Raw genomic sequence first — 14,351 nt, forward strand, 5'->3', positions numbered from 1 at the left:
TCTCATGGTAATATGTTTCTGTGAATATAAAACCATGCCTGATGCAGATTTCAAGTAACTAAATGGTTACCATATTTGTAATTTAAAGTCTTTACAACACCAAGTACTAAAAGAGAAACATATTACTGCTAAAATGCACAAAATTTAAATAAGAGCAGTTTTTTACTATCCTGGATGATATGTGCAAAATATATTGGATATAACTTTTAGCTTTCATAATAAAGCTTTAAATTTTATTTGCAACATAAATACTTTAAAAAATTGTGATTTAACATAATCCCTTAAATAATATTGCTATTCCCACATACTGATAAGCTGTGGATTTTATTTAAAGGATGTGGAGTAGAAATAATAAAAGCAAACAACCTTTTTTTTTTTAATTACGTAAACAGTTTTAAACACTCACTCCAGGTAAAAAGTTATAGCTTACTCCAGGAAGATTATTATCAGCCCCTAACGTCTTGTTTGAAAGGTTATTCACTGTTTGATGAATACCTTCCTTTTTAGCTGTAAAGTAGCTTGCTTTTGATAATATAAGCATTTAAAATACCATAGTCCAGTTTTCTGCTTCTGTGTGTATCCAGCAATCTGTCAAATACTAAAGTTAATGCGGAGAAAGCAGCATCCTGTTGCCTTATTTATTATGAACAGTGATTATATATTATTTTTTGTCAATTAAAAAAAAAAAACTCTTTACGTAGTAGGATCAGGAATGTAAGATTTCAACAAATAACCAAAAAGAAGGCCAGTCAGATCATAAAAAATTATAGCTGAATCTCTTTTTTACTGAAGATAAAAATCTCACCTTAGATTTTATATTATCTTATTCTTTTCTAGAATACATATACTGCCTGGAAATGCTAGTCACCTGGGAGGTTATGCTTTCAACCTCGGCTGAAAGGGAAGATTTAAGCTTTCTGCCAAAGCGACAAAACAACTCTGGGTTTACACCACAGTATAGGGTGCAGTATACATGTTATTTGCACACTTCATCTAACCAAAAGCAAAATCTTCTTTGTACTTTCACGGCCAACACATTGTGCCCCACCCCCCCCCACCCGCAAAGCTTGAGGAGTTAGAACATGACAGACCTGGAAAATGCAACGGTATTTTGGTAATGATAGTGCCTGGGCCTTCAGCTTTTCCCACAGATGTAAGACATGGCCCAGCATTTTGCTAGGTTTATAATACCAGAGAATTTAAACAGAGTGAAGGTGAGATTTTTCGGTTTTAGTTATTCATTCTTTTTGGAGACAGAAACCTGCATGGTCAGACTGCTGATTTTTTTAATATATTTTTTTGTACATTATTGCTGACTTCTGGAAGCTACCAATGCCATTCTATCAGGTGGAAAAAACCCCAAACATAAAAGCACCAGATTTTAGATGAATGTATGCAGTAATAAATTTTACAATGAGATTTAATCTGGAAACTAAGTAAACAGGATAGATTTGGATTTGGAATAGCATTTTGAACAAGAACAGTCATAAAACATGCACATTCCTAAATTCTTCATTACTTGAGAGCTTAGCTCAAATAGGAAAACAGGTGAACAGTACAAAAAGTGATCAAGACTGTATCTGGTTTATTTTCTGTAATTTTCCTGTGGCTAGATCTATACCAAAGCTGTTCTGGCTGGCACCTTCAATGTTAAGACTATCAGCATTTCCATTATGAAGTGAAGGCCTTATAAACTCAGCTTTAAAAAGACAACTCTGTACTGAAACTCAGCACAGATTTTTTCCATGCAGGATCAAAAAGTTTATTACTGCTATTAAAAAAAAAAAAAGGAAAAAAAAAAAAGATGTCATTTCCAGCTCTTCTGCTCAAAGTTTTACTCTGTTTTCTCTACAGGGAAATACCAAAAGATACAGCTTTCAGGGAGAAAAAGAAAAATGCCTGACAATGAACTCTAATAAACTTCAGAAGTTTCCCAGGGCATTTTAAGAATGTGAAAGGACAGGGTATAGATAGTACTGCCAATTCTTGACTCTGAAAGCTTGACTAAAAATTACGTATTGATTTCTTGATTCTGCAACCCGATTCAAACTACTTACAGTGTGATATTTGTTCTCCAGTGACATGAAAAAAAGAAAAGAAAAAAAACCCAAAATCAGTCTGCTCATTGGTACCTTCCTTATTGTAAAACTAGCTTCTGCTCTGCACACGTTTGAACACGATAGTCTGCCCCTTCCAGGATGGGAAGATCTTTTAAGAACAGATGTGCAAACTGATGGAAAGGCTAATTAAGAAGGGAGGCAGGTGATTTCTGGAGGGGGAGAACAAAAAAGGGAGGGGGAGATTACACATGAAGGAAGGGCCCAAGTGTGGCAGATCCCTGAACAGAAAAGGATGGGAAGATGGCAGTTTCTAGGCTCAGTCTGTCGCGGTCTGGGAGACACCTTTCTTTCACTGCAATCTAGAGGGAGGTTTGTTGAGAGGAGGGGAAGAGAACCAATTTTGCCCTTAACAGAAAACCTAAAAAGACTTGAGGGATGGAATTAATCACCTCTACCTGCAAATGTCAACAAAGTCCTTATCTGCACAGAACAGAGGTTTTTCCAGATAGTCATCTGCACTCCTTGTATAGCAAGCAGAGAGACAGGAAATTCATAGCACCATTCATTTGAGCTATTTTAAACATCTGGCTAAGGGCAACACAAATTATGTTCTAGAAATGCCTACCAAGAGTCAAGACAGCAATCCCTGAAGTAGGTCTCCAAACTTAAGACATGAAATATACAAATTAAAGTTGCTGGGCAGCATGAGTCCTGGGTACCACTGGAAGAGAACGCAGCCTTTAAAAGGGCAGAACACTTCCCTAGAATCATTTAGGTAAGAAAAGACCTTTTAAGATCATAGACTCCAGACCATTAATCTGACACAGCCAAGTCCACTGCTAAACCATGTCCCTAAATGCCATATCTACACACCTTTTAAACAGCCCCACATGGTTTGCCTAGCAATGCCCCGGTGTTCTGGTGAGCTGATTCAGCTCCAGCACTGATTCAGCGATCCTTAAAGAGACCTGGGAAGAAATACTTGCTTCTGACACAGATTTTGCTTGGTTTAGATGTTGTCTACATTTTTCCAGAATATGCTCCTGGTATAACGAAGGTTAGCAAATAAACTATTAACAATTTGACTTTTCTTGGTTTGTACCATTTAGAGTGCTGTACTGCACTCAGTAGATGCTTCTGAAATGAAGATGCAGTAGCAGTTCAGCACAGCTCAGCCATGAACACCACACTCCCAGCACCACAGGTGTGGATGCAGCCAGTTGTAACTTTTTGCACAGGTAATTCTCACTATACCTGCATGGATGGATGAATAGACGGACAAAGGAAAGTCTCTCATGCCAAGTACATTTCACTCTGCGTGTTAGATCTTAATAAGAGTCACTGCTGGTTTTAATATACGTTTGTCATCCACATGAAAACAGGATAGGAGATAAACAGTGAGATCGTTAGGAAAAGGATTTGTTCCATTTTTGTCTATTTATTCTTTGGAGTTCTCAGACATTTAGACTTGGTTCAAAAATTATAAGAGAACCATTTAAACCTCTTTTCCAATTCAAAAGCATTACCATTTCCCATACCAACTCAAGTCCTAAAAAAGTATCAGTGTGGGGGGCTAGTTAAAGATGATGAATGACATTATATTAAACGCTGAATACTGCATCAATGACAGGCTGGTGAATGACCACAGGAGTGGGTAAGAAGAGAAACACTGAAAGAGAAAATTAAGATCTCTCCCTGTGGACTGCACTAACCAAACAAACAAATGAACTCTGGCAATGGTTATTTGAATGGGATGGGGGGGAAGCCCTTTTCATTTCATCTTTTAAGCTTTCCACCAAGCTTTCTTGTACCAATCAGCAATACCTAAACCATTTGGGGTCTCAGTACCATCTCAGGAAAGAGACTTTCAGACTTTGACATAGTTTACTATGGCACAAAAACACTGGAGGACTGTTTGGGTTTTTTTAATCAAACAGATCAGTTTATGTACAAAAGTAAAAACACCAGAACACTCAATCCAGAACTGAATTTCATACTAACCAAAATATGTCCCATTATGCAAACAACACTGGTAAAAATACAGAACAATGTTATTCCTCCACGACCCTTTTCAGTTGTCATACAGTGGAACATGTATGTCATACAGCAGTATGTTACAAATTAAGGCTTAGCACAGGGCAATATAGACAACTGCTACTTGTTCATTACAACTAAGTCAGGTCACAGGATGGAACTGCTAATTAAGAAATTCTTCTTTTTCAACCCACTGGATCAAAGACAGGCTAGAAATGTGAAATAAAAAGATATGGAAAGTCAACACTATGGCAAAACATGGCCTGAAGATGTGGCCAGCGGAGGCTCCTCTATAAATACATCATCTTCAAAGGCTTGCAAACAATCAAATTTATTTCACTTTCTTTTGCTTCTCACAGGAAAGGCTTAGTCAGCTAATGGGGATTGAAATGCTTCTTCATTGAATATCACTGTGCACAGAAAACTATCTCCAGTTAAGAAAACAGTGATCCACAATACCGAGAGTGGTAACTCATGAGGCAATGATATATAAAAATACAAAGGAGATAGCACAGTAGCACTGAAGTGGACACTTGCTATTGAAAACTACATAATTTGTGAGACTGTCTACAAAGTAAATATTCAAGCTACAAAAAGCACAACCTTGTCATCCCTTAACTAATCTTTATTTTTTATTCACATGTATTACATTTTTTCAAAAATGTAAAATTGAATAAAACTGTATTTCCATCATTTGATTATTTTTTCCCTGAGCCATATAAAAAACCCCAAACTATCCCAAGACTTCCATATCACAGACTATGAATATCTTAAAGCATGATGTGTCAAGAGCTTTTGACCAAAAATGGAGTAACAGTAAACACCAATCTGTAAGGCAATTGGCATTTTTCTCTTTTATTTGGTAATATATAATATAGTATGTCACAATAACATCCCTTTTCTGACAAACTGTTGATAATATATACAGCTGATGGATCAACTATATATACTTTTCTGCACAGAGAATTTTTGTGCATTTCTGAACATAGGCTCCTATATATCTGACATTAATTCACAGTCCAACTAAGGTCAAAATATTGTAGCAGGGCTGCACTGTGTAAGGAAGGTCTATGGAAGTGTTGAATTCTTTAGATTACATTTCTAATCCTAGATAGAACAGAAATGAGCATCTTCTATATATACGATTTAACATTAGGTACTATTTTAGTAACACTGTTAAACACTAGAAAATTTTCACCAGCAGTTCCTATAAATCAATCAGCAATCTCACTGACCTGCTTTCTCTTAGGTCAAACACATGAATAAATAATCCCCAATATGATTAAACAGGTTTGACTCACAGATGGTTCAAGGTTATAAATTTGCCTAGCAGTAGTAATTTTCTGAGTGGATTACTATCTAGTCTTTGCAAAGTTTTGCCCTCAAAGAAATCTATTCCAAATCAGAGGAAGTCACTAAGGTATGAAGGGGTTACTAGCAGCCTTTTTACACTGAGGAGGCATCACTGAAACTGGAACAAAATAACTAAGAGGAGCATTCATCCCCTCTAGAAAACAGTCAACATCCTTGTGCTATATAATACAACGATACATTAAAATACATTATTATATGATTCTGAAGAAGTTTTCTGAATAAAATTAATCCTCATCTGCATTGCAGTCATGTAATTGTCAGTTGCTAATTACTAGTTTTCTAGAAAGGTTCTAGCAAACAACTCTGCCTTTCCCCTAAACAGCTTTATTAACAGTAGTTGGCTCTGCTCTAGGTGATGAAAATTATTCCTGATCAAAGGCAAAGCTCACCATTGACACCATCTGAAGTTCACTGCCTCAATGACAGGCAGAGGTCTCCCACGAAAGCGTTCCCATTAAAACAATGGAACTGGATCCCTTTCCCACCAAAATTCAGGGCATCAACTTAAGAATGCAGTTTTGAATGACCTATAACAAAGGGCAGAGTAAGACAGGGAAGGGGATGTTACAGCCTTTGGGAGAGGCAGCAGCAGAGAAGTAGCAGTTCTAGTTCCTTAATTTCATTGAGTCATCGAGTTACACATTCTGTGGATTAGGTTTTTAACCACTTCCCATAGATTCCACACGAAAGCCATCACGTGCATTGCACATGGTCACCCACTTTCAGATAAACCAAGTTTTACCAGCATGTCTCAGCTAGAGTTCAGGCAATCAGTTGCTGGTTTGCCACAGGGCAACAGCCCAAACAAGGCATGGGACCTCAGTGCCCACATTCAAGTCTCCTAGGCAGTGCAAAATGCAGAATTTTGGCCCAGTTGCATTTATCCTAGCTTGCTCTTTTTGGTTTACGTGCTCCAAACCCATTAGATATCTTAGGAGCCTAAGTAGAGTCTCTGTACTTTCACAACAATATTTATTCTAAAATTATTTCCAAGACAGGAAAATAAAGCTGACTTGTGAGAAATGGAGTCGAGAGTTGCCATTTCTGTTTCTTAACATAACTCAATACTACTACTACTACTACTACTACAACATTTTGTTATGACACTTTGTATTTTTATCACAACAAAGATGCCTTTGTCTAGTCTCTAAAACAGTTGTCCAATACACAAGATTTTTGAAGTGTTTCCCAGCAATACAGCTATGCACTCACAGATCCCAAATTATAAACAATGTATTTGTTATATGCCATGGTATATATACACATTTAGCAGTAGCTATTGCATTAAATATAAAATAACATAGTAGTCAAAAGAATTTGTAACAAGGCTCTCAAAAAAATTTTTCACAATTGGACATAAGCTCATACTTTACTTAATATTTTATAATGACTTGTAATGAAATACATCCTGCTTGCCGAAAAACACTTCAGTATAAAACTGAAGATATTTGAAAGGTCATAAACACTTGGTAGCAGTAGGACTGCAGACGCCCGCTTGAATGTTTTCACTCAAGATAAATAAGGCTGTAGCAGCTGCTGCTTACAGCCCCAGGCCCAGGCCCTATATAAATCAAATACACACAAACTTGTTTAACTGGAAGAGTCTAGAATTTTTTTTTTAAAATGCTAACAGCTATAAAACACAGCGACTTTTCCCATCAGCTTAACAGAACAAATATTTCAGGTACATCCTTAATTAGCATCATAGGTCCTCCAAAGAAAGTTCTGTGGGATAGATTAAAATTGACACCTTGCTAAAGAATGTTTTATATGTTGACAAAATAAAGCAAGATTTTCACCAAAATTATTTCAATCTCCACACTTCCTATGGCATCTTGCCTAGCCAATTATCTCTACCCACAATGTTTCTGGGCTTACTACAAACATGAGAAAACACCACCCAGAAGTTTTAAGTTTCAATTAATTCTTTGTTTTTTCAAAGTTTTTGCACTGAAGAATGCAAGTACCATTTGGACTGAGTATCTCTGACTGCCATACTTCACGGCTGGCTAAATTGATTTCCCATGGTAACTATAACTAACAGCACGTAGGAACAAATTTCATAATTCTTCTCTGGAAACACTGAAATATGTCCTTGGTATGTGAATCATTACTACAGTGAACTTCAAAGAAGTGACTTCAGGGGGTAAATCCTTCAGAAAAAAATGTGTACTACTGCAGAGACACTGGGAGACATCTTTCTGCAAGCTGCACTGATCTGTAAACCTCTGATGCTTTCGTACTAGGTTGGACATACTATAGCTACTTATGTAATTGGTTATGGTGGCTCCCCATGAACAGCTATTACTGGAAAGGAACGAGGGATAGCAAATAGGCAAGGGAAAATTAGACATACTGGGTTTTTTTCCCCATTTCTAGTATGAAAACACTTAACACACTGTACTGCATAAATGAAAGTCAAATGAAGAAGAAAATCAGTGAAGTTTCTGCATTCCAAATTTTCCTGCGGAAATGTTCGCAGGCTGGCAGAAAAGATAGCATACACTACTTAACAAAATTGCTAGCTTGCAAAGACTGAAATGAAATCTGTGCTGTCAAGGAATATTTTTTTTTAAAAAAACTTTTTAAAAATAAAAGCTTAGGGATACTTTCTGATTTTCTACTCACAATGCCTACAGAAAAGCTAAAATGAAGGTTACGCTGGAGTAACTTGGGGGACTCTTAGCTTTTTCATAGGAAAGCTGCAGAGTCATCATACAGCCTTGCTGCAGTGAGCAGCTGTCTTTTATGCTACCTTTCACTGAAGGAAGGTGCAGGAGAACGAGAACACACAAATAACGAAGAACAAAATCTCTTGTAGTGAATCCATTTTCACAGCTGGAGACAGAGTGCTTACTATTCTATATACAGCATCACTGAGCTTAGGAACTCAAGTGGGCAGTGTTAAATTGCACAGTAATGCAATTTAAGCAAATGACTAATCTAAACCCTTAAGTTTTATTCCTACTTTGGTCTTTTAAAAAGCAGCTTTACAACATAAAGCATCAGTACCTTCCCATTATAACATAGAAAACCCAGAAGATTAATTTTGTCATCTTAAAGCAAAATCAAGGCAAATACAAACAACAGAACAGTTTACTAAGTTCAGCCAAGCCACCTGTGCATTCTTTGATCAGGACTTCTGGCACACAAAAACAGAGGACACATTTTTCATTACCAGCAATGTGTCCCCCCCTGCCCACCCCCCCCCCCAAAAAAAACCAAAACCCAAACCCAAAACCACACAAATTACTGTGAAAGGCAGTGGTTTTTTCCTAACTTCTTGGTACCTAATCTAAGTCAATATCTTGATTGGAATTACTGTAAGATTTCTACAGTCTTAGCTAATATTGCATTACAATACATACTTTAAAATCATGCAGAGGTACACATACACATGTGTACATTATACTTAGAAGGTGTAAAAGTATTTGGTTTTAAAAAGTGTGCATGAAGAATTCTTCATGCAGCAAGGTCTCAGGCAACTATATTAACATGAACACTTAATTTGTCATTTGAATGTTCTGATTTTTCAAAATCTTTCCAGCTGATGTAACAATGACTTAAGAAACATGTGACATTACGATCTCAAAATATTACACTGGATGTAATCACAATGGAGAGCAAAGTTACGTTAGATTAGAAATAGAGATGATTTGTGATTTGCTCCAGAGAAATGCAGAACATTCTAGCATTAACAATGGAAGTGCTTCAGTTGCCTCAAGCCTAGAAGCCTTTGCATGGCAATTCTGTACTTTAGTAGCATAGCATACTCAGCATCATACTTACTGCGGTACTGGCTGCTATAGGACCAGGGGTGCCGTGACCCTCTTTACCAACAACCTGATTTTGTTCTTCAGGACCACGGGTGACAAGAATTCTGAAGTGCTGCTGCCTTGTGTTTTGATCTGGTCTGATTTTAAACAAGCATCCCTGCCCTTGAGGAATCCGCTCTACTGAATCGCTTCTAGACATTTCTGACCCGTTCCTGCCATTTCCATGCAGTTCTGAATTCAATCCATCAGCTGTGGGGCTAATTTCTTCTGTTGGTGGCTGGACAGGGTAGGAAGTACTCCTTTCTAGCCGTATTCGAGGATACCTGACTAATCTGTCCCCTTTGGTTCCAGTAAAACCAAAGTTATATTCACCTCCTGCACCTGTACCACTTGTCTGTGGTTGCTGTAACTGGAGAACAAATAACTTTTTCCCTGAATTTGCTGACATATCTGGCACATGTTGCAAAGACCAACGCCGGGGTTCAGGGGTGGGAGCATTATTTTGAGCATCAGTACCAAAGGGTAGTAGAGTAACCTGAGGCACGTCTGCACTTGAAGCCCGATGCTGAATCCTCAGACCACTTACGTTTAAACCTGAAGCTGCTTCATTTGCCTCACCTTCTTGGGTAGCTGATGAAGCATCCTCACTCTGGTTATTGGAAGGAATAGTACAAAATATTCTACGATGACAGCAAACAGTCCCATTAATCTGTTGCCCTAACTCTTCCGTCAGCCTGGGTGGAGAATTTTCAGGAGTCACCTCTGGACAGCTTGGAGAAGAACGGTTTTCAACAGGGGATGCATAAAGTTCCCTGAAGTCTGAGAATTTACAAGGAAGTGCCTTCTCAGGAGATTCCAGGGTTGCGTACTCATCTGCGCAGCCGTTCGCAGCTTTGCGCTGAAGAGAGATCTGCATTGACGAGCTTCTCATTGGACGCGCATCAATACTGTTCAGCAGCTGGGGAATAAACATGGATGTACTCCTTTTTAAGGAGCCCACTTCTTGCAAATCGCTGCCACCACCATAATCTGCTCCGTGTCGGGAGAAAGTGTGAGGACTGTTTCTTCTTGGCAAAGTGTGGAATGTCATGAAAAAGTCATCTTCTCTCTCCCGGTCGAGGATCTCTGATTCGGGGGCTGTGTTGCTTCTCCCAGAGCCAAAATGAAACCGCAGCCGATGGGCCATGGTTTTACAGAGAGAAGAAAAGGAGAGGGAGAACAGCAACAATTCAGGCACTGCCAGAAGTTAAAAACCAAAGACAGAAACTCCAAGAAAAAGTGTCCCATCTGCCAAACTGTTAGCACTGCAGCCCTGATAGCGACAGATAGCAGAAATAGCCCAAGTGGCAAGCAGCATTCCAGGCATGATTGGGTAAGAGCACTCAGTGCTCCTACACACTGTGACATAGGGTAGGATGGTGGGAGTCACGTGGCCTGGTTCCCTCTCTCCAATGTAAGCTAGTGGGGGTTTTCTTTTTTTTTATTTTTTTTTTTATGCCAGCAAGAGCCTGAAACAGCACCTTCACAGCTGCTCCTTTTCCATCAGAGAGGAGCGGCCCCAGCGAGAGAGCTCTCACAGCTGACTAAGGCAGCGAACACACTCGGCACTGCTATAAATCTAAACCACATCATATTCACAAGGCACATTCATATAAAGCACACACACAAACTTAACTACCACAAAACCACTTAAATTTAGTGTTAAAAGTTTAAGTCAACTCCACATGCAAATTAGAAAAATTACTTCAAGCTTAACATTTTGGTCTGTTACAGCATTAGGCTGTCATGGCAGAACATGAATAAATATAGCACGCTTATGCTTTCAATTTTAACTGTGCTCATAACATGATTAAGCAAGAAATTTCTTGCCTTTAAAAAGCCACAACTTTTACACTGTCTCTACAAACACAATATAACCTGCACTACCCTGCACAGTCCCTTTTAATAATTAAAAATCACAACAAAGCAATCATACACATGGCAAAGATTTCTCACACAATAAAAACAGCAGAAATATGCAAGATTGCAGGAAAGAAAGTTTCTTTTTCAGTTTTTACCAGGCAGTAAAGACAAGGGAAAACCGGAGACGGGTGTTGCATGTCGTTTTGTACTGATTTGTCTCAAACACTGTACAGAAACTCTGCCCATTGCTGGCCAGCCTCCAGTGAGAAAGTTAGCAATATTACGAGTGCAATTGCCAGCATGGAATACAGTTACGCTCTCCAAGAGTCAAACACCTCAGAAAAAGAACACACAGACAGGATACACCAAAATGTAAAGCAAAGATCCTAAATCAGCTCTATTAGATTGCAGAAATCCAGTGGTCTGAGGATACTCACACTTGAAGTGTGTTCACACTTGTTAGCTAGCATGTACTAGAAAAGGAACTGTTTACCATGAAGTGTGGCTTCGTTGCAATACATGGACATTTGATCCCTAGGAGAACCTAACAGTGTAGATTTTGTCAACAGCTCTGAAAATTTGTACGTGGAGGGTCAATACTCCGTCTAGACATTTAAACCTCTGTTTGCAAGCAGCTTGTTTTCAAAAGACAGAAAAAGACCAATGACAAGACAAATGGAAGCTTTAAACGATAGAAGTGCCAGCAGCCAGCACAATCCCCCATTGTTTTAAGTGGGCTATAAGCCAAAAAGAAAAACAGGAATAGCTTCAACACAGCAATAGTACTGTAGATTGCCTTGTGGAAGCACAGTTATTAATATTATTTTATATTATTTTTCAGAGAAAACATACTATCCAAGGACACAGTCTCTCTTTACACCAAAGATGAAGCTTGCATTGTATATTCTTTATTTTGATTGGGGGACAGGAAGGAAAGGATGTACTGCAAAGATAGTAAGTGCTTTGCTAATTGGGAATATGAATAAGAAACAAAGTTATTTTGATAAAACCATGCAAGTATTGACAATAAGTATTTCACAGGAAAGCCAAAATAATCAGCTCAATGTCTTCTCATTCTGTTAACATCACTTGATGGAAACCTACTGCTCTAAAACCCCCGAAGTACTTGCTTTGTTAATAGATCAGAACACCTTCTGAAAGGAAAGCTCCTAAGCTACCTTTGCAGGGAGGTTATGAGCTCAAGGGCAGACTGTCTACAGGAGCAGGACCACAAGAAGAAACAGAAAACGGTTCAACAATAAAGTAGTACCAAAAGTGTCAATATAAGGCCAGAACTGCATACAGTCACTTGGAAATTCTTAAGCAATATATCTGAAATGAGTATACCAAGACTCTTCTCAGCTGTCACTGCACATAAGATATTTCTTCTGAACCGCCACTCTGTTTCCCCATCACCCACAGCCATCCCCATGCATGCCACCACTTCTGTGGACCAGTGAAGCCTCTTCCATGAGCTCCACTTTGCCCTTCAGGCTGACACAAACCCCCAAGACACATGCAAGCCACACAGTAACATCAGTGCAGTCCTGAGCCTGGGCTTACATACTCTGCCTCACAGTTACAGTATTTCTGCTTCAGTGTTGTTTGTATCAGCTAGTGGGGGAAGAGGGCCTTAAAGCTTGGAAGAACTGACAGATGATCTCCTTGAAGTTCAAAAGGTATAGGACAGTTTTAATAGTGCAAGTGGTTGTTACAATCATTATGTCAATAAATATGCTCACAGTCAGCCCACTCTAAATAAACAGCACCACAGATTTACTGATTGACTTCCACCTGAAGGAGGACATAATCATTTTGCTCTATGTCCTCTTTTTCCCTGGAAGATTACAGCTTTTATGTTTTCCTTTGGTCTACATTTAATAGGAAGACAGAGGAAAAGCATATACTGTTTTTAAAGACAGATGTTTCCATACTGAGGGTTTTTTTGAATAAAAAGATCTTCACAACACTGATCCTAATCTTCACAAAAGAAACAAGTTTACTAGAGGTTGTACTGCACCCAGCCAAGAAAATGCTAATACCTGATCTCATAAACAAAGAGATGGCGTTAAGTTTTTGAAAGATAAGAACCCAACAAGTCAGTCACCCAGTCTGCCACTGCACTGGCCTATTTAACCTAGTATGTTCAGAATGACAGTATCACTTATATCACGTATGTCTGCGTGGAAATCTTAACTACATCATAACAAAAGCAAGAACCAGTAAGATACTGGAATACTTCTCTAGAAGAGCTACTGCATCAGACAAATTAAGTTCAAGACCAAAACCACTGACAGTATGCTGGGCATTATGAGGCAGAGAACTGAAAACATAACAGAGAGGATTATTTTGCTGTTACCTTAGACCTTCATACACCTGCACCTTGGGTGCTCAGTTCAGTGCAGCTCTGGTAACCACATCCCAAAAAAGGATGCCAAAGTATTAAAAGGTACAGGAAAGAGACGCTAAAATGATCAGGGGATGAAGCAGCTGCTTTGTAAGTGACTAAAAAGGTTGGGACTGCATTGGTTTGCAGTGGAGAAGCCTAAGGAAGAATATGATGAGGATTTCACTGTCAGAATACTGGGTTAAGGAGGAACATTTTGGTCTGACCCAACAGAGTACTACTTTTGTGTTTAATGCTCTATTAGTCCCAAACCCAGATGCTTTTTATGCTTCTATCTGCATTTCTTAGAACACTTACTTAAACAACAGACAGAAATACACCTTTCAGATGTGCTACATTTCATCAGCTGTGTTAATGCAGAGCCTTGTGATTAGTAAAAGACAATCAAGACAAGCACTCACCAATCTGTTTTCATCAAACACTTCAAACAGGAGACGATGATTGGTTGGGTTTACCTGTAAGAAAGTTAAAATAATGTCACTTTAGGTTCATTAGCTTGATGATAACAACATATGTGTACTAGTTAATACAGCGATTAAACCAAGGCAAACAGAACAGGACTAACACGTTTTATGAAACTCTTAAATTTAAACTGGAGCACTAGAACACTCTTTCTAAACCGCAGTACAACTAGAAATAGCCTAGCAGTTAACATTAAAAGCTCTTATTTACTGTGTTCAATGCAAGACAGTTACTGCATTTCTCTTTCTACAGAAAGCTCCGAAGATGAAAGGGCATGGCTGTGGCACACCACTGAGCAGCATGCTGTCATACCGTAGAGAAGAATCTGGAGAGGAC

At 38.6% G+C, this 14,351-nt stretch overlaps 1 protein-coding gene across 11 annotated transcripts in view; it reads right to left on the minus strand.

Moving 5' to 3' along the window:
- Positions 1-14,351, minus strand: part of NEDD4L (NEDD4 like E3 ubiquitin protein ligase) — a 180,093-nt gene that overhangs the window by 81,270 nt on the left and 84,472 nt on the right. For 4 of the 11 annotated variants that reach the window (XM_055698516.1, XM_055698520.1, XM_055698518.1 and 1 more), the window contains exon 5: positions 13,955-14,008. In XM_055698516.1, coding sequence (XP_055554491.1) covers positions 13,955-14,008 — 54 coding nt within the window. Of the gene's footprint in view, positions 1-9,257; positions 11,938-13,954; positions 14,009-14,351 lie in introns of those variants that run through there. The other 7 variants (XM_027803630.2, XM_027803631.2, XM_027803633.2 and 4 more) reach the window with 7 other exon arrangements.

Source organism: Falco cherrug, chromosome Z, assembly GCF_023634085.1.
Source record: "Falco cherrug isolate bFalChe1 chromosome Z, bFalChe1.pri, whole genome shotgun sequence".
Lineage (NCBI taxonomy): Eukaryota > Metazoa > Chordata > Aves > Falconiformes > Falconidae > Falco > Falco cherrug.